Source organism: Rhinoderma darwinii, chromosome 1 (genome assembly GCF_050947455.1).
Source record: "Rhinoderma darwinii isolate aRhiDar2 chromosome 1, aRhiDar2.hap1, whole genome shotgun sequence".
In the NCBI taxonomy this organism is placed as follows: Eukaryota; Metazoa; Chordata; class Amphibia; order Anura; family Rhinodermatidae; genus Rhinoderma; species Rhinoderma darwinii.
The window spans coordinates 63,897,504-63,923,076 of record NC_134687.1 but is presented as its reverse complement, the minus strand read 5'-3'; the positions used below and the strand labels follow the sequence as shown (position 1 = coordinate 63,923,076).

Sequence of the window (25,573 nt, the reverse complement as noted above, 5' to 3'; positions counted from 1 at the left end):
AATACTACATTACTATAATAATACTACATTACTATAACAATACTACATTACTATAATAATACTACATTACTATAATACTACACTACTATAATACTACATTACTATAACAATAGTACATTACTATAATACTACATTACTATAATACTACATTACTATAACAATACTACATCACTATAATACTACATTACTATAATAATACTACATTACTACATCACTATAATACTACATTACTATAACAATACTACATTACTATAATAATATGGCATTACTATAACAATACTACATTACTATAACAATACTACATTACTATAATACTACACTACTATAATAATACTACATTACTATAACAATACTACATTACTATAATACTACATTACTATAATAATACTACATTACTATAATAATACTACATTACTATAATACTACTACATTACTACATCACTATAATACTACATTACTATAACAATACTACATTACTATAATAATACTACACTACTATAATAATACTACATTACTATAATACTACACTACTATAATACTACATTACTATAACAATAGTACATTACTATAATACTACATTACTATAATACTACATTACTATAACAATACTACATTACTATAACAATACTACATCACTATAATACTACATTACTATATAAATACTACATTACTATAATAATACTACATTACTATAATACTACATTACTATAATAATACTACATTACTATAATAATACTACATTACTATAATAATACTACATTACTACATCACTATAATACTACATTACTATAACAATACTACATTACTATAATAATACTACACTACTATAATAATACTACATTACTATAATACTACACTACTACATTACTATAACAATAGTACATTACTATAATACTACATTACTATAATACTACATTACTATAATACTACATTACTATAATAATACTACATTACTATAACAATACTACATTACTATAATAGTACTACATTACTATAATACTACTACATTACTACATCACTATAATACTACATTACTATAACAATACTACATTACTATAATAATACTACATTACTACATCACTATAATACTACATTACTATAACAATACTACATTACTATAATAATATGGCATTACTATAATACTACATTACTATAATACTACATTACTATAACAATACTACATTACTATAACAATACTACATTACTATAACAATACTACATTACTATAATACTACATTACTATAACAATACTACATCACTATAATACTACATTACTATAATACTACATTACTATAATAATACTACATTACTATAATAATACTACATTACTATAACAATACTACATTACTATAATACTACATTACTATAATAATACTACATTACTATAATACTACATTACTATAATAATACTACATTACTACATCACTATAATACTACATTACTATATAAATACTACATTACTATAATAATACTACATTACTATAATAATACTACGTTACTATAATACTACATTACTATAATACTACATTAGTATAACACTACATTACTATAACACTACATTACTATAATACTGCATTACTATAACAATACTACATTACATGACTATAATACTACATTACTATAATAATACTACATTACTATAATAATACTACATTACTATAATAATACTACTATACTTTATTCTTTCATGAGTTATTTACAAGTTTCTGACCACTTACAAAATGTGTTCAAAGTGCTGCCCATTGTGTTGGATTGTCAATGCAACCCTCTTCTCCCACTCTTCACACACTGATAGCAACACCGCAGAAGAAATGCTAGCACAGGCTTCCAGTATCCGTAGTTTCAGTTGCTGCACATCTCGTATCTTCACAGCATAGACGATTGCCTTCAGATGACCCCAAAGATAAAAGTCTAAGGGGGTCAGATCGGGAGGCATTTCTTCTGCGGTGTTGCTATCAGTGTGTGAAGAGTGGGAGAAGAGGGTTGCATTGACAATCCAACACAATGGGCAGCACTTTGAACACATTTTATAAGTGGTCAGAAACTTGTAAATAACTCATGAAAGAATAAAGTAACGTTAAAACCAAGCACACCATTGTTTTTCTTGTGAAATTCTCGATAAGTTTGATGTGTCACATGACCCTCTTCCCATTGAAAAAACTAAAGTTGGATACAAAATGGCCGACTTAAAAAAATGGCGGCCATGGTCAACACCCAGCTTGAAAAGTTTCCCCCCTCCCATATACTAATGTGCCACAAACAGGAAGTTAATATCACCAACCATTCCCATTTATTTAGGTGTATCCATATAAATGGCCCACCCTGTAGAATAATATTACTACATTATTATAATACTACATTACTATAACAATACTACATTACTAGAATAATATTATAATACTACATTACTAGAATAATATTGCTACATTATTATAATATTACATTACTATAACAATACTACGACATTACTATAACAATACTACATTACTATAATACTACTACATTACTATAACAATACTACATTACTATAACAATACTACATTACTATAACAATACTACGACATTACTATAACAATACTACATTACTATAATACTACTACATTACTATAACAATACTACATTACTATAACAATACTACGACATTACTATAACAATACCACATTACTACATCACTATAATACTACATTACTAGAATAATACTACATTACTATAATACTACATTACTATATAAATACTACATTACTATAATACTACTACATTACTATAATACTACATTACTATAACAATACTACATTACTATAACAATACTACATTACTATAACAATACTACGACATTACTATAATAATACTACATTACTATAATACTACTACATTACTATAACAATACTACATTACTATAACAATACTACGACATTACTATAACAATACTACATTACTAGAATAATATTATAATACTACATTACTAGAATAATATTGCTACATTATTATAATATTACATTACTATAACAATACTACGACATTACTATAACAATACTACATTACTATAATACTACGACATTACTATAACAATACCACATTACTACATCACTATAATACTACATTACTAGAATAATACTACATTACTATAATACTACATTACTATATAAATACTACATTACTATAATAATACTACATTACTATAATACTACTACATTACTACATCACTATAATACTACATTACTATAAAAATACTACATTACTATAATAATACTACATTACTATAATACTACACTACTATAATACTACATTACTATAACAATACTACATTACTACATCACTATAATACTACATTACTAGAATAATACTACATTACTATAATACTACATTACTGTAACAATACTACATTACTATAATAATACTACATTACTATAATACTACATAACTATAATACTAATAATACTACTACATTACTATAATACTACATTACTATAATACTACATAACTATAATACTAATAATACTACTACATTACTATAATACTACATTACTAGAATAATAATACTACATTACCATAATAATAGCGCTAGGTTTAAACTTACCAGAAATTTGCGAGTCTACTCTACGTACTTATTTTAACCATCCAGTTTTCCCGTTTAAGTGTCGCTAAATGCAGTATGGCTGCTCAGTTGGCAGCGTTTGGCAGACACAAGAATATGAAGATTGGAGCCCCTTTTTAGATAGTGCCACAGTGCCCTCTGTAGATAATGCCACAGTGCCCGCTGTAGATAATGCCACACCCACCTAGATAATGCCACAGTGCCCTCTGTAGATAATGCCACACCCCTCTAGAGAATGCCACAGTGCCCTCTGTAGATGCCACAGTGCCCTCTGTAGATAATGCCAAACACACATATACCCTCTATAGATAGTGCCACACACACACACACACACACACACACACACACACACACACACACACACCCCTGTAGATAGCTCCATTGGGGCTCCCTCTAGAAGTGGAATCCCCAGCCAGAGCATTGCCGACGCTTAGGCCAGAAATTCCTCTGCTGGAGGAGCCCCTGACGTCACTGTCCGTAGACAGTGACGTCAGGGGATCCTCCTGGACCCGGAATTTGATGTCAGCGGCAACCCCAGAGCCGGAGTCTCAGAGCAGAGTACTAGTATAGGCTCTGCTCCGGAACTCTTGGTATGCTCCTGACATCACTGTCCATATATGGACAGTGAAGTCAGGGGCAACCACAGAGCCGGAGTCCCCGGCCGAGCACTAGTAGCGCTCGGCCTGGGACTCCAGCTCTGCTCCTGACATCACTATCCATATATGGACAATGATGTCAGGGGCTTCCTCAGAGCAGGAGTCCCAGAGCAGAGCGCTAGTATAAACTCTGCTCTGGGACTCCAGTTCCGGGGAAGCCCCTGTCCATCACTGTCCATATATGGACAGTGACATCAGGGGCTTCGTCATTCGCCAGGGCACTCCTCTTTCAGCCTGCTCTCTCCTCTCCCGTGGGAGCTATGGTGCCCTGCGGGCTGCAGATGACAGCCTCAGGGGCCTCGTGTTTGAGACCCCTGTTGTAAAGTAAGGAAATATGTACATTAAACTTTTATTTTTTGTTTTTTTTTGCATAAAATTATATATATATATTGACATTCTCATATCACATTTTAGCTTTCATCTTAAAAAAAGATAATTACCATATATACAAATAGGTAAAACAGAGCAATATATATTCAGATACATTAGGAAAGTGAAAGTGCCCAACAAGCACTATGGCCATGTGGCGCATACCAACCATCTCTGTCCACAGAGGTCAGGACCACGTAGTCCAATCCCCAGTCCGCTATGGCTTTAGATGTATTGTATGGCTCATCCGGATCTAGAGGTGGAGGTTTTTTAGCGGTTTTCACTGAACAGAAGCGGCAGCCCCTGGTACAAGTGTCTCCCATTAACTGCGAATAAGGCAGAAGAAAATATTTGGTGTGATAACGAAACACTTTAGCATCATAGAAAAATCCTAGATCTAATATCACAGTCTACAGGCTATGTCAGATGAGATATAGATGTGGAACTTGCTTTATTCCTTTACTTACCATGATTGTTGCAGTAGCAGTTCCATATTCTCCACCACCCCAGCACTCTGCAATGTTGGGACATCGGGCTTCTTCACATACCTAATTCAACAAAAACCATTATTTACAGACACAAATATGGCTGTTTTGTAAGCACTTCTGAGTTATAATCCTGTAATTAGATATACACCGTTCAGTCAGAAAATGAAAACCACCCGACTAATATTGTATAGTTCCCACTTGTCCTGCCAAAACAGATCTGACCCGTCAAGTCATGGACTCCACAAGCTGGGGCGTAACTAGGAAAGACTGGGCCCTATAGCAAACTTTTGACTGGGGCCCCCCTCCGCTGGGTATCACACAACGCCCCCTTGTAGATAGTGCCTCCCTATAGATTCCACCACACAGCGCCCCCTATAGATAGCACCATACACAGCCCCCTGTAGATAACGCCTTACAGCCCCAAATCCCCCCTGTAGACAACGCCATACAGCCCCCTGTAGATAACGCCATACAGCCCCCTGTAGATAACGCCATACAGCCCCCTGTAGATAACGCCATACAGCCCCCCTGTAGATAATGCCATACAGCCCCCCTGTAAATAACGTCTTACAGCCCCAAATTCCCCCCTGTAGATAACACCATACAGCCCCCTATAGATAACGCCATACAGACCCCCTGTAGATAACTCTATACAGCCCCCCTGTAGATAACGCCATACAGACCCCCCTGTAGATAACGCCATACAGACAACCCCCTGTAGATAACGCCATACAGACAACCCCCTGTAGATAACGCCATACAGCCCCCTATAGATAACGCCATACAGACCCCCTGTAGATAACTCCATACAGCCCCCCTGTAGATAACGCCATACAGACCCCCCTGTAGATAACGCCATACAGACAACCCCCTGTAGATAATGCCATACAGACACCCCCTGTAGATAACGCCATACAGCCGCCCTGTAGATAACGTCTTACAGCCCCAAATCCCCCTGTAGATAACGTCATACAGCCCCCCTGTAGATCACGCCATACAGACCCCCCCTGTAGATAACGCCATACAGACCCCCCTGTAGATAACGCCATACAGACCCCCCCTGTAGATAACGCCATACAGACACCCCCCTGTAGATAATGCCATACAGCCCCCCTGTAGATAACGTCTTACAGCCCCAAATTCCCCCTGTAGATAACGTCATACAGCCCCCTGTAGATAACGTTATACAGCCCCCCCTGTAGATAACGCCATACAGACCCCCCTGTAGATAACGCCATACAGACCCCCCCTGTAGATAACGTCTTACAGCCCCAAATCCCCCCTGTAGACAACACCATACAGCCCCCCTGTAGATAACGCCATACAGCCCCCGGTAGATAATGCCATACAGCCCCCTATAGATAATGCCATACAGCCCCCCTGTAGATAACGTCTTACAGCCCCAAATCCCCCCTGTAGATAACGCCATACAGCCCCCTATAGATAACGCCATACAGACCCCCCCTGTAGATAACGCCATATAGACACCCCCTGTAGATAACGCCATACAGACACCCCCCTGTAGATAATGCCATACAGCCCCCCTGTAGATAACGTCTTACAGCCCCAAATCCCCCCTGTAGATAACGCCATACAGACCCCCCTGTAGATAACTCCATACAGCCCCCTGTAGATAACGCCATACAGACCCCCCTGTAGATAACGCCATACAGACAACCCCCTGTAGATAACGCCATACAGACCCCCCCTGTAGATAATGCCATACAGACACCCCCTGTAGATAACGCCAGACACCCCCCTGTAGATAATGCCATACAGCCCCCCTGTAGATAACGTCTTACAGCCCCAAATCCCCCCTGTAGATAACGTCATACAGCCCCCTGTAGATAACGTTATACAGCCCCCTGTAGATAACGCCATACAGACCCCCCCTGTAGATAACGCCATACAGACACCCCCTGTAGATAACGCCATACAGACACCCCCCTGTAGATAATGCCATACAGCCCCCCTGTAGATAACGTCTTACAGCCCCAAATCCCCCCTGTAGATAACGTCATACAGCCCCCTGTAGATAACGTTATACAGCCCCCCCTGTAGATAACGCCATACAGACCTCCCTGTAGATAACGCCATACAGACCCCCCCTGTAGATAACGCCATACAGACCCCCCTGTAGATAACGCCATACAGACCCCCCTGTAGATAACACCATACAGAACCCCCCCGTAGATAACGCCAGATAGCCCCCCCCCCCCCAAAAAAAACGGCCTATAGTTTGTCCTACAAAAGACATGCATCCCCTATCCACAGGATAGGGGATACATGTGTGAACCCTGGCAGCGATAAGGAGAACGGGGGACCGTTCAATACGCAGTTCAATAAAAATGAAAGGAGCGCTAGTCACGCATGCGCACAAACGCGACCGGTGCGCAAGTCATTTCTATGGAGCTGCAAACAGACTTTCGGTCCCCCGTTCTCCTTATCGCTGGGCGTCCCAGCGATCCACATAACCTGTGGATAGGGGATGCATGTCTTTTGTAGGAACAACCCCTTCAGTGGCGTCGTGCTATAGCAGCCATAGCGGCTGCTAGCGGAGCCTCTGGTCATGGGGGGGGCCCGTGCCAGCGGGTGGCACGGGCCCCCTCATGCTGCGGGCCCCGTAGCAGCCGCTACGGCTGCTATAGCGGTAGTTAAGCCACTGTCCACAAGATCACTGAAGGTGTCCTGTGGTATCTGGTACCAAGACGTTATCAGCAGATCCTTAAAGTTGCAAGGTGGGGCCTCCATCGACCTTCTTCACATAGTACATCCTGGTGCCATCTCTTCCTCGGGTAAGCGACATGCACGCACCCAACAGTCCACATGATGTAAAAGAAAACGTGATTTATCAGAGCAGGCCACCTTCTTTCATTGCTCCATGGTCCAGTTCTGATGCTCATGTGCCCATTATAGGAGATTGGGGTGGTGGACAGGGGTCAGCATGGGCACTCTAACCGCTCTGCGGCTATGCAGCCCCAAACATAACAAGCTGCGTTACTCTCCGTGTTCGGACACCTCTTTCTATCACAGCCAGCGTTAACTTTTTCAGCAGTTTGTGCTACAGTAGCTCTTCTGTGGCTAGCCGGCACTCCCCATGTGCATCAACGAGCCTTGGGCGCCCATGACTCTGTTGCCGGTTCACTGGTTGTCCTTCGTTGGACCACTTTTGGTAGGTACTAACCACTGTTAGTACTGACCAAACACCCCACAAGACCTGCAGGTTTGGAGATGCTCTGACCCGGTCGTCTAGACATCACAATTTGGTCCTTGTCAGAGTTGCGAAGATCCTAATTTTTAGACATTTTTCCTCCTTCCAACACATCAACTTCAAGAACTGACCGTTCACTTGCTGCCTAATATTTGCCACCTCTTGACAGGCACCATTGTAATGAGTTATGTTATTCAACTGTCAGTGGTTTTACTGTTATGGCTGATCCTTTTATATACTCACATCGTTCTCTAGATCATAATATATAGATCAATAAAGACCTTTGAGTTGCCTCTTCTGTCAAGTTGTTATAAATTCTATTCAGTTGTTTCTTAGTTATTTCTTAGTCTTAGTTATGTTGGTGGAAGAGAAAAAAGTGTCAGCCAATATGGTTACCACTTCAGCTCCTGCACCGAGCCCTCCCGAAGTCCTGAGCGGCAAAACCGCCTAGTTATGTAGTGATACAGGAGCGGAAAATGTAGAACCGGTGACCGATTCCTTTTATTTTAGGAGGAAATGCTCTTCAAGTCTCATACTTACAGTGTGAAGATTCAGATTTCTTAAATTGTTTTTCAGTTTATTGTAATTTTTTCCCATTGGAATTTCAGTCTTTGCCCAAGGGGGGAGCCTTAATCTGAAAAATGGATAAAAAGTACTTAAAATATTAAAAAAAACAGCACCCATTGAATGGCTCCCCGAACGCCTGACAGATGGACACACAGGTGCGGGGATCACTAGAAGACACAGCTCTGATACACATACTGTAACTGTAACGAGCCATGCACCTGTGTGTCCATCACATGACCACAGACAGAATTGTATTCACTCGAATAAACAATGAATGTTCCTACTGAATAACAACAAGCAGAGATCTTGAAAACCGTGAAGAATTAATACAAAAAAGTATATTGGAAAATTGTATAACTTTTAATACAAAATAAATAACATAAATTTGCCGAAAACTGGAAAACGGCTTTAATGGGAATATTAAGGAGAACAAGATTTCCACACCTCTCTCCCTTCTGCCGCTTCAGGTTGCCTTTATAGTCTGACCACAGATTTTTATCTGTCAGATCTCCCGATATAAAATCTTGTAAGTCTGGTCCATTTTGAATAAGGTTTTTCTTTTCATCTGATAATCCGGCCAACACTCTGTAAGATGTGTGGTACTCCGCCAACTACAACAGAAAACATCACAGAATTATTATATATTGGGCTCGGTATACAGTGGCATTGCGCGTGTCACTTGTACAAGAGCCATGACTGGCATAACAGATACCATTGACTTATATCAGGTCTGCTAGGTTTCCGTTTTTTTCCCCTGGATAGTATAGCGCAGCATGCGATCGTATTATGGACATGATAAAACGATGGAAACCTGCATACTTCTGCTGCATAGAAAGCTATTGGTACATCAGAGGATACATTTCTATCTATATATTTTTTTTATACTAATGTATATATCTGATGTATCATGCAAAGATGGTTCGAAAGAAACGCACGCGCTATGATCATATCGTCAAGATTAGAAGTGAAAAATTTCTAAGCAGATGAACTTTCCAGCCAGTGATTTTGGATAGAAATATTTTTTCCCATTCACACCCACAAAGATAAAGTGTCGATAAAGTGGTTGTATCATCTCTACATTCCCTTTTTTACATAAAACGGGTCGAACGATTGGCTGATCAACGCAGGTCCGGCTTTAGAAACTCCCGCCAATCAGCTTTATCACTGGAGGAAGTCGCGTCCAACCAATGGCTGTCTGTGTAATACATGTACAGGGCAGGTCGGCCACAGCAGTTCGTTGTTCTATGGCTCATAGAGAAGGGGCCCCCGGTGGGGAGCCCTTCTCTGATGCCTATATGACCTAATAGGGCCTATAGAAACGGGTTGTCTTGGTGAAGCGACCCCTTTAAGGAATATTAATCTCAGCCTTATTTATCTTTGCCACCCAAAAAAAATGAAGAAAACAAAAACGGTGAATAATTGCACTAATAATTCAGACGAGCGTATTAAAATACATGTTTAGGTTTTGTATGAATGTGCATAATGGTTCCGTATTTTGCCTGTATTTTATTTTTTTAACCCGTATTTATGTATTTCATAGTAGATAGTCCTCCCAGTACTTGAATGCTAAATATGGTTCCCATATGAATGCAAATACACATCAAGCATATAATACCATAGTTACATAAGTTGAAAAAAGACACAGGTCCATCAAATTCAACCTTTTCGATCCAAGTTGAACGAGTCTGATTTTTCTAGTCTTTCATTGTAAGAGACACCTCTCATCCCATTTAACAATCTAGTCGCTCGCCTTTAAACTCTCTCCAGTTCTCCTATATCCTTTTTACAATGTGGAATCCAAAACTGAATCCAATTTTCAAGATGTGGTCTTACAAGGGGTTTATAGAGGGGTAACATTACATTGGGATCACAGGTTTTTATTTCTGTTTTTATGCTCCCTAAAATCTTTTCTGCTTTCGCAGCTGCTGCTTGACATTGAGCACTGCTGTTTAGCTTATTTGTAACCAGAATCCCCAACTCCTTCTCTTATCCTACCATCCCATAGGACAAGCTGAGTGTTTGAAAATACTGTTAGGGTATGTTCACACGGCAAACAAAAAAACGGCTGTAAAATACGGACCTGTTTTCAAGGGAAAACAGCCTCTGATTTTTGGCCGTTTTTAAAGCATCAACCGTTTTTTTGATGTGTTTTTACGGTCGCTTTTGGAGCTGATTTCTATTGAGACAATGAAAAACGGGGCGTTTTTACAAACGGGCGCGTAAATAAATGCCCCGTGAGAACGAAACGCTGCTTATCTTATTGAAATCAATGTGCAGATGTTTGGAAGCGTTCAGCCTCCGTATTATCAGCCGTTTTTCGTGGCGTTTACGAGCCGTAATTACGACCCGTAATAACGGGCTCATAGACTTCTATTGGCGACGGGTGCCTTCCCGTTTTCTCACGGGAAGGTGCCCGTGCCGTTGAAAAAGATAGAACATGTCCTATTTCAGGCCGTAATAACGGCACGGACAGTCCATAGAAGTCTATGGAGCTCCCGTAATGACGGGTGGCTACATGTGTGCACCCGTCATTACGGCAGCGTTGCTAAGCGACGTCAGTAAATAGTCACTGTCCAGGGAGCTGAAAGAGTTAACTGATCGGCAGTAACTCTTTCAGCACCCTGGACAGTGACTACCGATCAGTATAAACCTGTAAAAAATAAAAATAAAAGACTTTCATACTTACCGACAACTTCCTGCTTCCTCCAGTCCGGTCTCCCGCCCGTTGCCTTGGTGACGCGTCCCTCTCGACATCCGGCCCGACGTCCTGGATGACGTTTCAGGCCATGTGACCGCTGCAGCCAATCACAGGTCAATCACAGGCTGCAGCGGTCACATGGACTGCCGCGTCATCCAGGGATGTCGGGCTGGATGTGAAGAGACGGAGGCGTCACCAAGACAACGGCCGGGTAAGTATGAATTTCTTTAACTTTTATTACAGAAAAGGCTGTCCCTTCTCTTTATCCTGCACTGATAGAGAGAAGGGGCTGCCGATTAGTGCAGTGCTATTTTGCCGCCAAAAACGTGCCTGTAAATACGGGTGGAATACGGGTGACACCGGACCCATATTTACGGGCACGGGTTCGTAAATACTGGTGCAAAACGGGTGGAATACGTGTGACACCGGACCCGTATTTACGCCAGTATTTACGGGTGGGAAAAAATACGGTCGTGTGCATGAGGCCTCAGTGTATGAAAACACTCATAAGCAAATACACCATTGTCATATACAAGACGTATTTTAATCTCAATCTTATAAATGCCCAAATAAAACAAGCTCCCCTGAATATGGTCTAAGTGGGGGTATTCCCAGAATTGACATTTATCACCTATTCACGGGATAGGGGATACGTTTCTGATCGCTGGGGGCCCCAACGATCACTAGAACGGGGGTCCTGAGCCCCTCGTTCTTCCTCACTGTACCCCCCTTCACCCGAAGTAAGGACCTTGAATGGAGTCGAGCATGCGCCCTGCCGCACCAATCACTGTCTACGAGACTGACACTGTACTCCGCTAACCGGCAGTCCCAAAGACTTTGAATGATCGGCACCGTGCATGCTAGACCGCCACTCCATTAAAAAAAATCCTTCTAACAGCGGTGGTGCAGTGTGGAAGGATATGGGGACCTGGGATCCCTTGTTTTAGTGATTGATGTAGTCCCAGTGGTAGGGATAGGTGATAAATGTCGATTCTGGCAGTACCCCTTTAAGAACCAAGACTGTTAACATACCATAACATATAAGACAGGTTAATACATTGTATATACTATACAAAATAACAGTAGTGCATTATGTGTATCAGTTGTGGAAAGCGATACAAGAAGCAGCGATCAGGGAAGCAGGGGGTGTCATGTTTTATAAAGCCGTCACATATTGACGATATCTTACCCCTGAGAACCGTAGCAGCTCTGCCCCCCTCTTCAGCCCGATCACCCTCATTTCGTCCTATGCACTCTGCACAGTGGCAGAAGGTCTGTAAGGGCAACCCAAATGTTTCACGATCGATTAGTCGAGCCTGAGTACTTCCACTATGAACATATCAAGTTTTCCAAGCTAAAGTTGACACCTACAGGCACCCGTAAAAAGGTCATAGCAGTTTATTATTTTATCGAAACGCAGAGGATTTAGGGATGACTCTCTTGCAATAGCGGCAGCTTCATTACCCGTCATCACTTTATGTCAGGGCCATATATATTTTTTCCATTTTATACACTGACTATCTGTCCGCTAGTACGGAATACATATCGCTCCATTACATCGGGCATGGATTGATCATGCCTGCGTATTCCACGTTTGAGATCTGTAGGCGGTCCCTAGTTGCACGGCGCTGACAGTATATAAGCGTGATGACGACACATCCCTTCCCTTTCCTCTGTCAGCAGCGAGGTAAGGAGATGGCGGTCGGCGGAGCATTTTGCTTTGAATCGGGTTCCATCCTGGTTACTGTCATGTCTGCTGCATGTAACGACATCACGTGCAGGCTCCTCGCGGTGTCGTGTCGGTGATGGAGGATATATTGGCTTACCATCTGCTCCATAGTTCCGGATATCTATGTGATAATGTCCCTTACCCTAGTGGGGCCTAGAGCTGGTGGAGTTTCGCTGGCCTTGGCAGTGTTACATGCGTTGTCCCTCTTCCTAATGCTGGAGCACCAAGTTTAGTGTGGTATAAGGCTGTGCCCAATGTGTGTGTGGCATAGATGCCCCTGCTGCCATGTCTGGGTTCTTTTTGGAGCGCTATCCTATAAGTGTCGGTGTAGAGGAGCTTACATTTGTGTTGAGGTTCTGCTCACTGGTTGCATTGGTAGTTCTCTGATTGCATTTGTGGTAGTGGGTAAAGGTGTTATTTGGGCACCCAGCTGTTGTAACCCGCAGATCTAGCCCTGTTGCCATCTATGCTTGTGGTAGGGAAACCTATTTTGTTACTGAACTGCCTACACTTTGTATGTTGCATGTTTTAAAGGGATCTGACATTAAAAATTAAGAGCTTTCCCCAATAAACTAGCTACTTAGTGATTCCTCACTGCTGTAGACTCGGTGTCTGTTTCCATCTAGTGATGTGTTGTCCATGAAGATGTTGCATTGGCACTTGTTGCTCTGGCCTCCCCTGACAATGTCCCTGTGCAGGGAAGGCAATACACCCCTGTGGAAGATAAAGGACTAGCTAATACCCGGGAGTCCGCTTGATGGGGTGTTTAAAATTTAGTAGGACGGCTGCTAATTCATTGAGCGGGTGTCCTGTACAAGCCATTAGTGGAGTGGTTGGCATTTACAGCTAAGCAAGGCACAGCTTTCACTTTTTCACTGCCAGTAGTTATGAAGTGATCTGATTGGTTCCTTTGGTTTTTATGGGTCCTTATAAATTATGTGAAACTGCCTCCGATATATGTCCCCTTTAGGTCCGATGTATAATTTGTGTATGTTTTGTTTAAAGGGTAACCAAACGTTAGTGACACGTCAGAAGTTTTGATTGGGGGTTCGGACACCCACCAATCACTAAAACAGAGCAGCAGAAGCGTTCAGCCGCTTTGTATCTATTCGGCTTTTCCGGTAAGCCGATGAAGCGGTGTATGGGCTCTGACCTTCTATGGGGTCCGTACACCGCTAAATCAAGTTACGGAAAATAAACAAACTAAGCGGTTCACACGAGCACTTCTGCCGCTACGTGTTGGCTATTAGTGGGGGTCTCCGTGCTCGGACCCCCACCAATCAAAGCTTCTGACATGTCAGATGTTTGACCGTCTAGCTACCCTTTAGACATGATTAATGTTACCGATCATTTCTGACTACTGGTTCTTGTGTTTACTCATCGTGCTCACGCTTTTCCAGAATGAAGACCATTCTCAGCAACCAGACTGTTGACATCCCTGACAAGGGTGAGTATCTCTTTATGCGTTGGTTTTTATAGTTCACTTTAATAAGATTTCTTCTGACAGACTTCTGTTTCTTCATAGTTGATATTTCCTTGAAGGGCCGCACAGTTACTGTGAAGGGGCCCAGAGGAACCCTGCGGAAAAACTTCAACCACATCAATGTAGAACTGTGCTTGCTGGGCAGGAAAAAGAGGAGGGTGAGTATTGGAAGATCACAATTTAGTTTTTACATTTCCAGAGGCCTAAAGCGACCCTCCAGTCGGGGTCTCACATTTCATAAAATATCAGGGGCTTGTTAGCTGCATTAAGCCCTGACATTTTATCTTTATAGAAATTGCGGTAGTGTCTTCCTACAGCTACTGGAATTACAGCAGCAGCCATGGCAACTGGTCATATCTTAAGACTACCGCTTCCTGCCGTGTGGAGAATTGGAAGACCATAAAGAGGCTCTGTCAGCACATTATAAGTGCCCTATCTCCTACATAATCTGATCGGCGCTGTAATGTAGATAACAGCAGTGGTTTTTATTTTGAAAAACGACCAATTTTGAGCAAGTTATGAGCAACTGGGCGGTTTTTAGCTTTTTACCAGCTGGGCGTTGTGAAGAGGAGTGTATGACGCTGACCAATCAGTGACTAATCGGCGTCATACACTTCTCTCCATCTCTCCATTCATTTTTAGCTGTGCTGTGATTAAGTCCTACAAACTTTACCGAAGTGTCAGGAGTGTGAATAGACATCGCGTCCTGGCTGGAGGCAATGTCTATTCACTCTCAAGACACTTCAGTAAAGTTAATGTGGGGGTATGTGCTGCGATTACAGCTAAAAATGAATGAGAAGTGCATGACGCTGATTAGTCACTGATTGGTCAGCGTCATACACTCCAACACCCAGTTGGTAAAAAAGTAACACACCCAGCTGTCTATTAAGAAACTAATTAGCATAAAGCTAAAATTGCTCATAACTTGCTCAAAAATGATCGTTTTTCAAAATAAAAACCACTGCTGTGATCTACAGTGGAGGAAATAAGTATTTGATCCCTTGCTGATTTTGTAAGTTTGCCCACTGTCAAAGACATGAACAGTCTAGAATTTTTAGGCTAGGTTAATTTTACCAGTGAGAGATAATTATATTTAAAAAAAACAGAAAAATCACATTGTCAAAATTATATGCAAATAAATATATATAATTTTGACAATGTGATTTTCTTTTTTTTTTTTATATAATCTATCTCTCACTGGTAAAATTAACCTAGCCTAAAAATTCTAGACAGTTCATGTCTGACTGTGGGCAAACTTACAAAATCAGCAAGGGATCAAATAATTATTTCCTTCACTGTATATAAACAATGCACATTACATTCCAGCGCCGATCAGATTATGTAGGAGACAGGGCACTTATAATCTGACAGAGCCTCTTTAAACTGGCCCCCAGACACTGCTGGCTTAATATTCAATGTTGGTGTAGTTTGCTCTATAGGGTGGGCTGAGGCTATAAAGTCAATTACCAGTGTCTGCCCACCCGCTGTGAAGACCAATGCTGGGTCATGGAATTCTGTTTTTTATCTTATTTATTTTCTAAAAGCGATACAAAATAGTACTCGCGTATAGACGTTCTGTAGCGCTGTGGTCATTATGAATATATTGAGTAATATGTAGTTGCAGTTTTCGTGTGACGTGATTTTTACTGATCATTGTTTAAGGGGCTTCTGTACTAATGTAAATGTCAGTGTCAGGATTGTGCTAACACTTTATAATATACATTGTGGGAGAAGTATCAAAACTGGTGCATAGAAGTGGAATGGGATTCCACCTTATTTTTTTCAGAGTTCCTTTTTGAAAAATAAAAGTAGCAACCAGACTGGTTGTCATGGGCAGCTACTACTATTCTTTTGCACCAGATTTCCCCCATAGCATTACACTTCTGCCTCTGCAAGCGGCTACGAAAGGTATAGGGGGCTGTCAGATCGGCTGCAGTTTTGTCCTTGTAAGCTGCCTCAAATGCAAGCTGGCTTCAATAAAACTAGGTTGCATGGCGGTTTCCGTCATTTTCATAGAAATGAATGGAGATATCCGCATATTTGCGGCCACCTCTCAATGCAATGCTTGGATGTGTCAGAGGTCGGACCCGCACCAGACCTTTGTAGCCCATTCTGTGGATGGGAATAATCCTTTAAGCTTTATAATAAGACAATGTTTCTACACTTATTACCTGAGAAAAAATACTGTTAAGTAATCATGTGCCACCAGCTCTTCTGTAAGAAAATTCTGCCACCGCTTCAACAACCCACCATAAAACCTATGAGTTTTGTAGCGGTGGCAGAATTTTCTGTTAACTTTATCCCTCAGTCATGTGAGGGGGATTTGGCTGCAGTGTCAAATTGTTGTAGGTCCCGGTGAGGATTGTTCCTAAAACACGTCATGTGGCATGAACTGGAGTATGCGGTCATGTAGTGTTATAGTCCAACAACCTAAGCTCATTGCAGCATTGTCATCGCATAGGACCGAGGAACGTGCTGCTGTGGTAAAGTGAAGTAAAATTGTCAGTAGTGGTAATTGTTTTGCATATTTAAAGTTTCCCAGACCTTTTCTATAAAGTTTCTCTGACAATTCCTTTAAACTGTATTGACATTCCGCGTGGTTCCTCTTCAGCTCCGTGTTGACAAATGGTGGGGTAACAGGAAGGAGCTGGCCACGGTGCGCACAATCTGCAGCCATGTACAGAACATGATCAAGGGTGTCACTCTGGTGAGTATCACTTTAGGTTTCTGACATGAGGCTTCTTAACATACTGGAGCACATTTGGTAATGCTGATGAATGACAGCCTAAAATTTAATTAAAAAAATGTGCTAAAGTTATCAGTGGCCACACTGTACGATAATGTTAGACCGATTTCTTTACTACCTCTTGGTTGGCACATTTTAAGCCACTTCCCTTTTCTTGACACCTTTGAAAATTGTCTAGTGAGGTACAAGCGCATGTTCTTCCAGGAAAAATGGAACCATAAATCTCTCCAAATTGATTTGTGCAGTATAAAGCGTAAGTTAGGCCAGAATATGTATGTACCCACCCTGGCTTGGTGGTATCTTCGCTGCTGGCTGGGCATGGTTTGTTGTAGGCTTCGTATGCACGGTATCCAGCAGTTTAAAATATCGCTCCAGTCTTATGAAATGTTTGTGCTGACTGTTTCATAGGCTTACAAAGCGGGTAGGTGTTCTTCTTGACAGTGTCATTTTATCTCTAACTTGATCGTGTTTTCCCATAGGGCTTTCGTTACAAGATGAGGTCTGTGTACGCTCACTTTCCCATCAACGTAGTTATTCAGGAGACTGGGTCACTCGTGGAGATCAGAAACTTCTTGGGTGAAAAGTACATCCGCAGGGTGCGCATGAGACAAGGTATGTGTAGAATGAATGGGCTTTGCTGAACTTAAAGGGATCCTGTTGCTGGGTTTGGAGCCACTAAGTCTCCAGCATGCAGCTCGTGTTTAGTGTTTCGAACCTGCCGATGTCTAAACAGACTGTTACATGAATAGTTAGTGAAAGGTCTTAGAATGTCCTGAAATCAGGCGCATACGAAGCTGAGGGCCGTGCACGTGCGCAGTGGAAGCGATGTGTAGTGTACTGGCCTCCGCTTCGTATGTGCCTGATGACGCTTGATTTATTAAAGTAACTTGAAAGTTATTCTAAAAAGGTGCGAAAATGGCTGGGTTTAAACATGGGCAGGTTTGAAACCCTAAACCCCAGCTAAATAACAGCGTGCTTGTGGTTTAGTGGCCCCAAACCTAGTGACAGGTTCCCTTTAATCACATTTAAAAGGGTTGTCTCCCGGGCAATCAATGGGTTTTCGGCAGGAGAAGTCTCGTTTAGGCTTGGATTGAATTCAAATGACTGTTCATATGTGTCATTCTGGCACGGAGTGGAGAACCCTTTATGAAGTTACAAGGTGTTGTAATCATGAGAACCCCTTTAATGAGGCAAATATTTAAGGGATTTTTCCATCAGACTTTTTTTGGCATATCTATTAGATATGCCTTAAATGTGTGGACGTTGGCCCTCACTCCTTTTGCTCTGTCTCCCATAGAAATGTATGAAGAGTGCCAGTGTACTCATGATTTTTGAGGTACCAGTTCCTGGACCCCACAGATTAGTGATGGCGTACTTCCCATAAATAATTGATGTGAAAAATCTGTCAGCTGGGGAAATGAAGCTTTCAGGTATCGTTTAACCTGGAAATCTCTTAAGTAGTTGACTCTGGTTAGGATACAGCAAAGAGCAAGACGAATCGGTTATATATACTTGAAGCACGCTGTGACATCCAGGTGTGGGAAATGGTAGTCTCTTTGGGACGAAAGTTAAATATCTGCAATGGTTATTGTGATTTGATACAAATTGTGATCAGTTACTGAAAATTGCTATGGTATTGAGTTGGTTCTTGGCAGCATGGCAAGTGTAGGTGAAGCACAGTGTGCTCCTCATGTACTTTCTGTGCAGCTGTAAACCACATGCAGTTTATGCCGCTTGGTTCTCGACCGCGCAATCCACTGTATGGCCACCCTAAGCCAGGTTGTTTTTTTTTTAAACTCGTTTTATTAAAAGTAACTGTCAGTCAAACCATCACATACATCAGGATAACATTATACACTCAATATTACATATGTCAGAAGAATCAATACATACAGAAGGAATACTCGCAGGTACCCATGATGTTAGACCGTGGTTCGCAGACCACATATATATAGTACAGATTGATCAAATCATTCTATCAAAACTTTTAATCCTGTACATCACTATAGTATGAATATGCCCCCAGTTCGATATTCTGCACTAACGCACCCATCCTCCTTGTATGACATAAAACGAAGCACCTGGAAGTGTCCTCCTCCCGCCCTCTTTACCCGCTCCCGCCCCCAGCTTGAATCAGAGCATCTGATAGCCCTTGGACTGTACAGTGAGTGAGATTCGATGAGCACCAACCATTACAGATCAAATCAAATTTAGCCGGTTCCCCCGGTGTTTATACACTATTTTCTCAAATGGAAGTATGTCATTGACTAATTTACGCCATTGCGCTACTGTCGGGGCCCTATCTGCCATCCATCTCATGGCCACCGCCTTCCTTGCCATGAATAGTGTTTCTCTGAGAAAGGTCCTCTCATATATCGACCATTGTTCCTCATTGAGCAGTCCCAGCAGACACACCTCCGGCCTACAAGGTATCGTCCTCCCCAATACCGCTGTCAATAATGCAACCACCTCCTCCCAAAAGCTAAGAATCCAGTGACAACCCCATATTAGGTGAATAAAATCAGCCCGCATCTCTCCACACCTATGACATTGTGAGGACGCCATTCTTCCCATACGATGTAATCCCCTAAGCCAGGTTTAAAGGGTTTCTGGACCAGTCTGTGGTCATGTAGCCTCCATAATGACCCTCAATAGGAGGAACAGGTCAGATGAACAGTTGTACATATTGGTCAGCTTTAGATTTTTATCCCAGCTGATTGTTTGTATGTGTCATGATATTGAAGTCCATACAGTTAATGGATTTGTGTGTGAACCACATTGAGTCCATTTTTAATCATTGGTCCTTAGCATCCCGAGCTGTCAAAGCCTCGCTGTAGTTAATAGATGGGAAGAGTCTCAAGCTGGGGGATTACTTGGCTCATTATGCTCTGAGTTGTCGAGCACGAACATCTGTTATCGGTTAATATATTTGCCTTGTTGATGTGAGTATTCTGGTTGGATGTGCTGAGCCCGCTCCATACTCTGCAGGTGTCAGCTGTGTATTACAGCTGACATCCTGTGCAAACTGCCAGGAACAGAGATGGCTCTATTCCTGGCTGTTAAACTACTTAGATGCAATGATCAATAGCGACCGCGTCATCTCAGCTGTTAGAAAGAGAGGGCGCGTCCTCCGCCAGCTCATCGCCCCACACGTCGCGATGACGGGTTGCCGATGTTTGTTATGGCAGCTGGTGGGCTAAGCCCCCAGGTCTGTTGCCTTTCTGCCTCTGAAGCCTGTAAGTGACAATATACTTCAATACGCTCGTGTATTGAACCAGCGATTTTCGGTATTGGACAAAAAATAAAAAGTTCAAAAACCACCAACCTCATTTTTCCTCTAAAGTAATGTAAAAAATAAACAATTAGTATTGCTTTGTCTGTAAGTCTAAGCTATTTCAATATAACATTATTTCCAGCCAGGACGGGATGTCTATTCACAATCCCGACACTTCGGTAACGCTTGTGTAGGATTTACAGCACAGCAAACGTAATCTCGCGAGATCACGCTGTAAGTGATAGCTTACAGCGAGATCACGCTTGCTGTGCTGTAACTCCCACACAAATGTTACCGAAGTGCTGGGATTGTGAATACACATCCTGTCCTGGCTGGAAGTGATGTCTATTTACTGTCAGGAGACTGCAGTAATGTTAGTGTGTGTGTATGTGACTGCACATTATGATCTAGCAAGATCACTATGTGCAGAGTAAATTAATGGAGAGAAGTGTATGAAGCTGATTGGTCAGCGTCATACACTTCTCTCCACAACGCCCACTTGGTGAAAAAGTAAAACACGCCCAGTTGGGCATTAAGAAAGTAATTAGCATATATCTAAAATATGTCAAAACTCTGTCAAAAATGATAGTTTTTCTAAGTAAAGCATTACTGTCACCTACATTACAGCGCCGATCACATTATGTAGGAGACAGGGCACTTATAATGTGGTGACTGAGCCTCTCTAACTCACACAGTAAACGGTGTAAAAAACAAAAAAATGTAAGATCAAAAGTTTGTTTGTAGCAAAGATTGGTACCAATATAAACTACAGCTAGTCTTGCAAAAATAAGCCCCCAAATGCTCAATCGACAAAAAAATAGTTATGGCTTTCAGAATGTGGCGATGCCATTTTTTATTTTTAACAGTAAAAGAAAAACAAGACCTGTGTAAATTCGGTATCGCCGTAATTGTATTGAGCTGCAGAATAAAGTTAAGTTGTCATTTTTACCGCACATTGAAATCCGTAAAAACAAAACAAAAAACATAGTGCAGTGGATTTTGGATAAACTGCGATTCCTCCAAATAATTTTTTCCCATTTCCCAATAAATGACAGTACTTTAAAAAGGGCCAATAGAAACTCGCACAAAAAATAAGCCCTCACACTATTAACAGAAAAATAAAGTTATGGCTCTTGGAAGGCGGGGAGTGGAAAACAAAACAAAAAATGGCTTAATCTGAAAGGGTTATTGTCGATCTGATGGGTGACAGAATACAGATTTAGAGTTAGGCCTCATTCACACGGCAGGGTTTCCCGGCCGGGTGCCGGCCGTTCATAAATCGGCCGGCACCCGGCTGCATTAGAAATAATAGACCCCTAATGGGGCTATTCACACGACCGATTTTTTGACGGCCGGGAAAACCGCCCGTCAAAAAATAGGACATGCTCTATTTTCGCCCGGGTACCCGGCCGCCCGGCTCCCATAGAAGTCTATGGGGCCGGGTAATACCCGGCCATCACCGGGATGTGTCCCGAGTGACGGCCGGGTTTTCTGGCTCTTGCGCTCTATCTCCTCCTCACAGCGCAGAGTGCATGTGAGGAGGAGGAGTTGATGCCATTCTGACGAATGGCATCGCTGTACACGGTGTGGCAGGGCCGGGGTGTACAGCAGGTGGAAGGGAGCGCTGCGCTGGCTCCCTTCTCCTGTTTGTTTTAAAAGCGCCCTGGCCCGGCGACACCTTTGATGGCGCCGCTAGCAGCTGCAGCAGCAGCTGCGGCTGCTACTACTGTAGCGACGCCACTATAGCAGAGCGGGGAGGTATCTCCCCAATCTGCTATGTGCTAGCCGCATTTTAGCTCCTTGAAGGAGCGGAATCCCCGTGTGTTCGGGGATTCCGCTCCTGGACAGAGCGCTTGATGTCTCTGTCCATATCTGGGCAGTGACATCAGGGGAAACTCCTGAAGCGGAATCCCCGAACACATGGGGATTCCCCTTCAGGAGTTGCCGCTGATGTCACTGTCCGGATCTGCCCGGCACGGATGCATAACTTTATGCAAACCGGCCGGGCAGAATGGCCGATTTTACCGGCCGGCACTCGGGCTCGGACCCGACCCGGTCGTGTGAATCCCGCCTGATTAGTAAGTCATAGAACGTATTTATTATACTTGTAAGAATTCCCAAAACAATGTTAAGGCAGAATGACTTCTCGTGGGGCTTATTCACTTGCTGCTTTGCCGTTTTCTAGTGAGAGTAAAGATGATCAGATATACCTGCGCTGCTTCCCCTTCATTTCCTTTACTTCTCACATAGTGTAGCGTCTGTACCCAATATTACAGCTTTCTCCCATTAAAGTGAATGTGAGAAGGCTATAATACTGTGACCCGCTGCTACAAGTGTCCGCAATTCAGTGCGAGCAGTAAATGAAATGGAGGGGAAGCCGTATTCGTAGGAGAGCTGCGGTCCCTTCAAAACAGCTGATGGGCTGGGGTGTCAGACCTTGACCGATATATTGTGGCCTAGCCTGGGGATAAAACATCAATTTCCTAAGGCTAGAAAACCCCTTTGAATGTGTGGATTACTTTATAGCGTCGGCTTAGTTCACCCTTTAAATACCTCCTTGACCAATGCTTCAGGGGGCGTTTGATGCTCTGTACTTGGTTTTCTACTGCTGAATATCACTATGAATGTGACTTGATATAATATTTTGGTTTTCTTTCCTTTTAGGTGTTTTCTGTGCAGTGTCCCAAGCCCAGAAGGATGAACTGATTCTTGAAGGCAATGACATTGAGCTTGTGTCAAACTCTGGTAAGTTGAACATGGCGGTATGCTAATGTGTATCTTCCTGCCTATTCACATCAGCGTCGGCGTTCCGTTCGACCTTTCTGTCAGAGGATCTGATGAACAGAGCCAAACGGGAACCATAGCGTCAGTTTGCGTTACCATTGATTTAGATGGCAATGCTTCAGTTGCAGTTTGTTTCCGTTCCATAAGGTTTTGTTTTTTTAGCGGAAACCATAGCGTAGTCATCCTTAAATCTCATATTTATCAGCAGAATAACGTTAAGTGGATGTTTTTACCGCACAGTGAAAGCGGTCAAAACAAAACCCTAAAAAAACATGGAGGAATCAGTTTTTGTTTTTTCAGTCTCCCAGTACACTATATGGTACTTTAAATGGTGCAATTAAAAACTACAACTCCTCCCGCAAGAAAACAAGCCTTCCTACTTCTCCATTGACGTAAAAATAAATCAAGGCTTTTGGAAGGCAGAGTGAAAATTGACTTGGACTTTAAGGGGTTAAAGTTCAAATGTCCTGTGCTCCTTAAAAAGAAACTCGTTTGCAGAGGTTTGTTTTAACCTGGAAGGATTGCTATGAAGTCTACGGGATGTTTTGCTTCATGCGTCCAATAATGGAGTCTGCCTGGCTTTTACATTTTGCATGTTTTGGTTTTAGCCGCCTTGATCCAGCAAGCCACCACCGTGAAGAACAAGGATATCCGAAAGTTCTTGGATGGTATCTATGTCTCCGAGAAGGGAACAGTTCAGCAGCATGAAAAATAAAAAAGGTCAGTTTACAAATTTGGAGGATGTACACGGAGATGTAGGGGACACTTGCAGGTGTAATGTGGGGACTACCGGAGTATACAGACTTTCACATGTGTCTTTACGTTTAGAAGAACCAGTAAATTAAAGATCTATTTTTGTTATTTCTGTAGACTGCTGGTTGACCACCACTGACTGCCACCATTGCAGCTCCCCCAGGGATTGTCACAATGCTTTCCGGTTTCTCAAATCTCTGGTGTTCAATCACCTGCCCCCCTTCCACCATACCTAGGCAGATAACGGTCATAAGCGGATATACTTTAGAAAGCATTCAGTATAATTAGTCATAGAAGTGTTAAAAATCCTACACATGGTGGTGGCAGGTTCTGTGTGGATCAAGATGTTCAGTGATGTTGGCTCTGGTGAAAGTTGTAACACCAGCAAACTTTTTCTTTTCCTTTGCAGGTTGGCTTCAGATGTCTGAACTGTGTGCTGCATTCAACAATAAAGACAATTTATCTAAACCGTTGGCTGTTAATCTGTCACATGTTGCTCTGGGTTGATGAATCCTCTAAGTAATGGTGTTTAGTGCGCTTGGAGAAAGGATACTGACTAAACACGTAAGATGGGTTAATCACTGCTTGATAAATGGTATACTGGTATTCAGATGTATTTTGTAATGGCCTTTGGGGCTGACCTCCTAGTTTTAGGTTCTACATGGGATTATTTCGGCCTGCTTGGTCTGACGTATAGAAATGAGGAATACTTCAGGTAACAATTATACTATGTTATGCCTGGTACATGGCCTGCAGGGTTGATGCAAGACATGAATTACAGAAGAAGAAAAAAAAACAATGCACCCATACTAAAATTTATTTTCGTTTCAAACCTAATTTCCCATTTGGCCCTGTTTAATGAAAGGACAAATGAAGTGTGCTATAAGTCTAATGCATACAACTGTATTTGGGAACTTTACTGTGGATCAAGCACAGTGGTAATCTATTTCAATGGGACTATTCATATGGCTGATTGGAGAACAGAGGTGAGATGAGGCCATATAAAAGAAATCACAGCATGTGACCAGATGCTGTAAATGGTGCTTCAATGGGAAACCTAAGTCTGTGTTATGGCACCCCACAGGGAGCTATACGGCTTGCAATACAGTTCTGGAATTTGCAATAGGTAGGTGTAAAGAAAAGCCTAAATAGTCAAGCCTTAAAGAGGCTCTGTCACCAGATGATCAAATCCCTATCTCCTATTGCATGTGATCGGCGCT

The 25,573-nt window shown here is 42.0% G+C and overlaps 2 protein-coding genes across 2 annotated transcripts in view; one reads left to right on the top strand and one right to left on the bottom strand.

Annotated features, from left to right (window-relative positions):
• LIAS (lipoic acid synthetase) overlaps positions 1–13,239 on the bottom strand; it is a 38,545-nt gene extending 25,306 nt beyond the window's left edge. Inside the window, exons 1-5 of the mRNA XM_075859240.1 lie at positions 12,774–13,239; positions 9,331–9,497; positions 8,860–8,953; positions 5,088–5,168; positions 4,790–4,946 (exon numbers count right to left, since the gene is read on the bottom strand). Coding sequence (XP_075715355.1) covers positions 4,790–4,946; positions 5,088–5,168; positions 8,860–8,953; positions 9,331–9,497; positions 12,774–12,824 — 550 coding nt within the window. The 5' untranslated portion in view covers positions 12,825–13,239. The remainder of the gene's footprint in view (positions 1–4,789; positions 4,947–5,087; positions 5,169–8,859; positions 8,954–9,330; positions 9,498–12,773) is intronic.
• Positions 13,240–14,663: 1,424 nt separating this feature from the next.
• On the top strand, positions 14,664–24,821 carry RPL9 (ribosomal protein L9). Its single transcript, XM_075859250.1, has 7 exons — positions 14,664–14,760; positions 14,839–14,954; positions 17,408–17,503; positions 18,022–18,154; positions 23,481–23,561; positions 24,209–24,320; positions 24,763–24,821. Exons 1-6 carry the CDS (start codon positions 14,715–14,717, stop codon positions 24,313–24,315), a joined length of 579 nt encoding a protein of 192 aa, XP_075715365.1. The 5' UTR covers positions 14,664–14,714; the 3' UTR covers positions 24,316–24,320; positions 24,763–24,821.
• Positions 24,822–25,573: the final 752 nt, after the last annotated feature.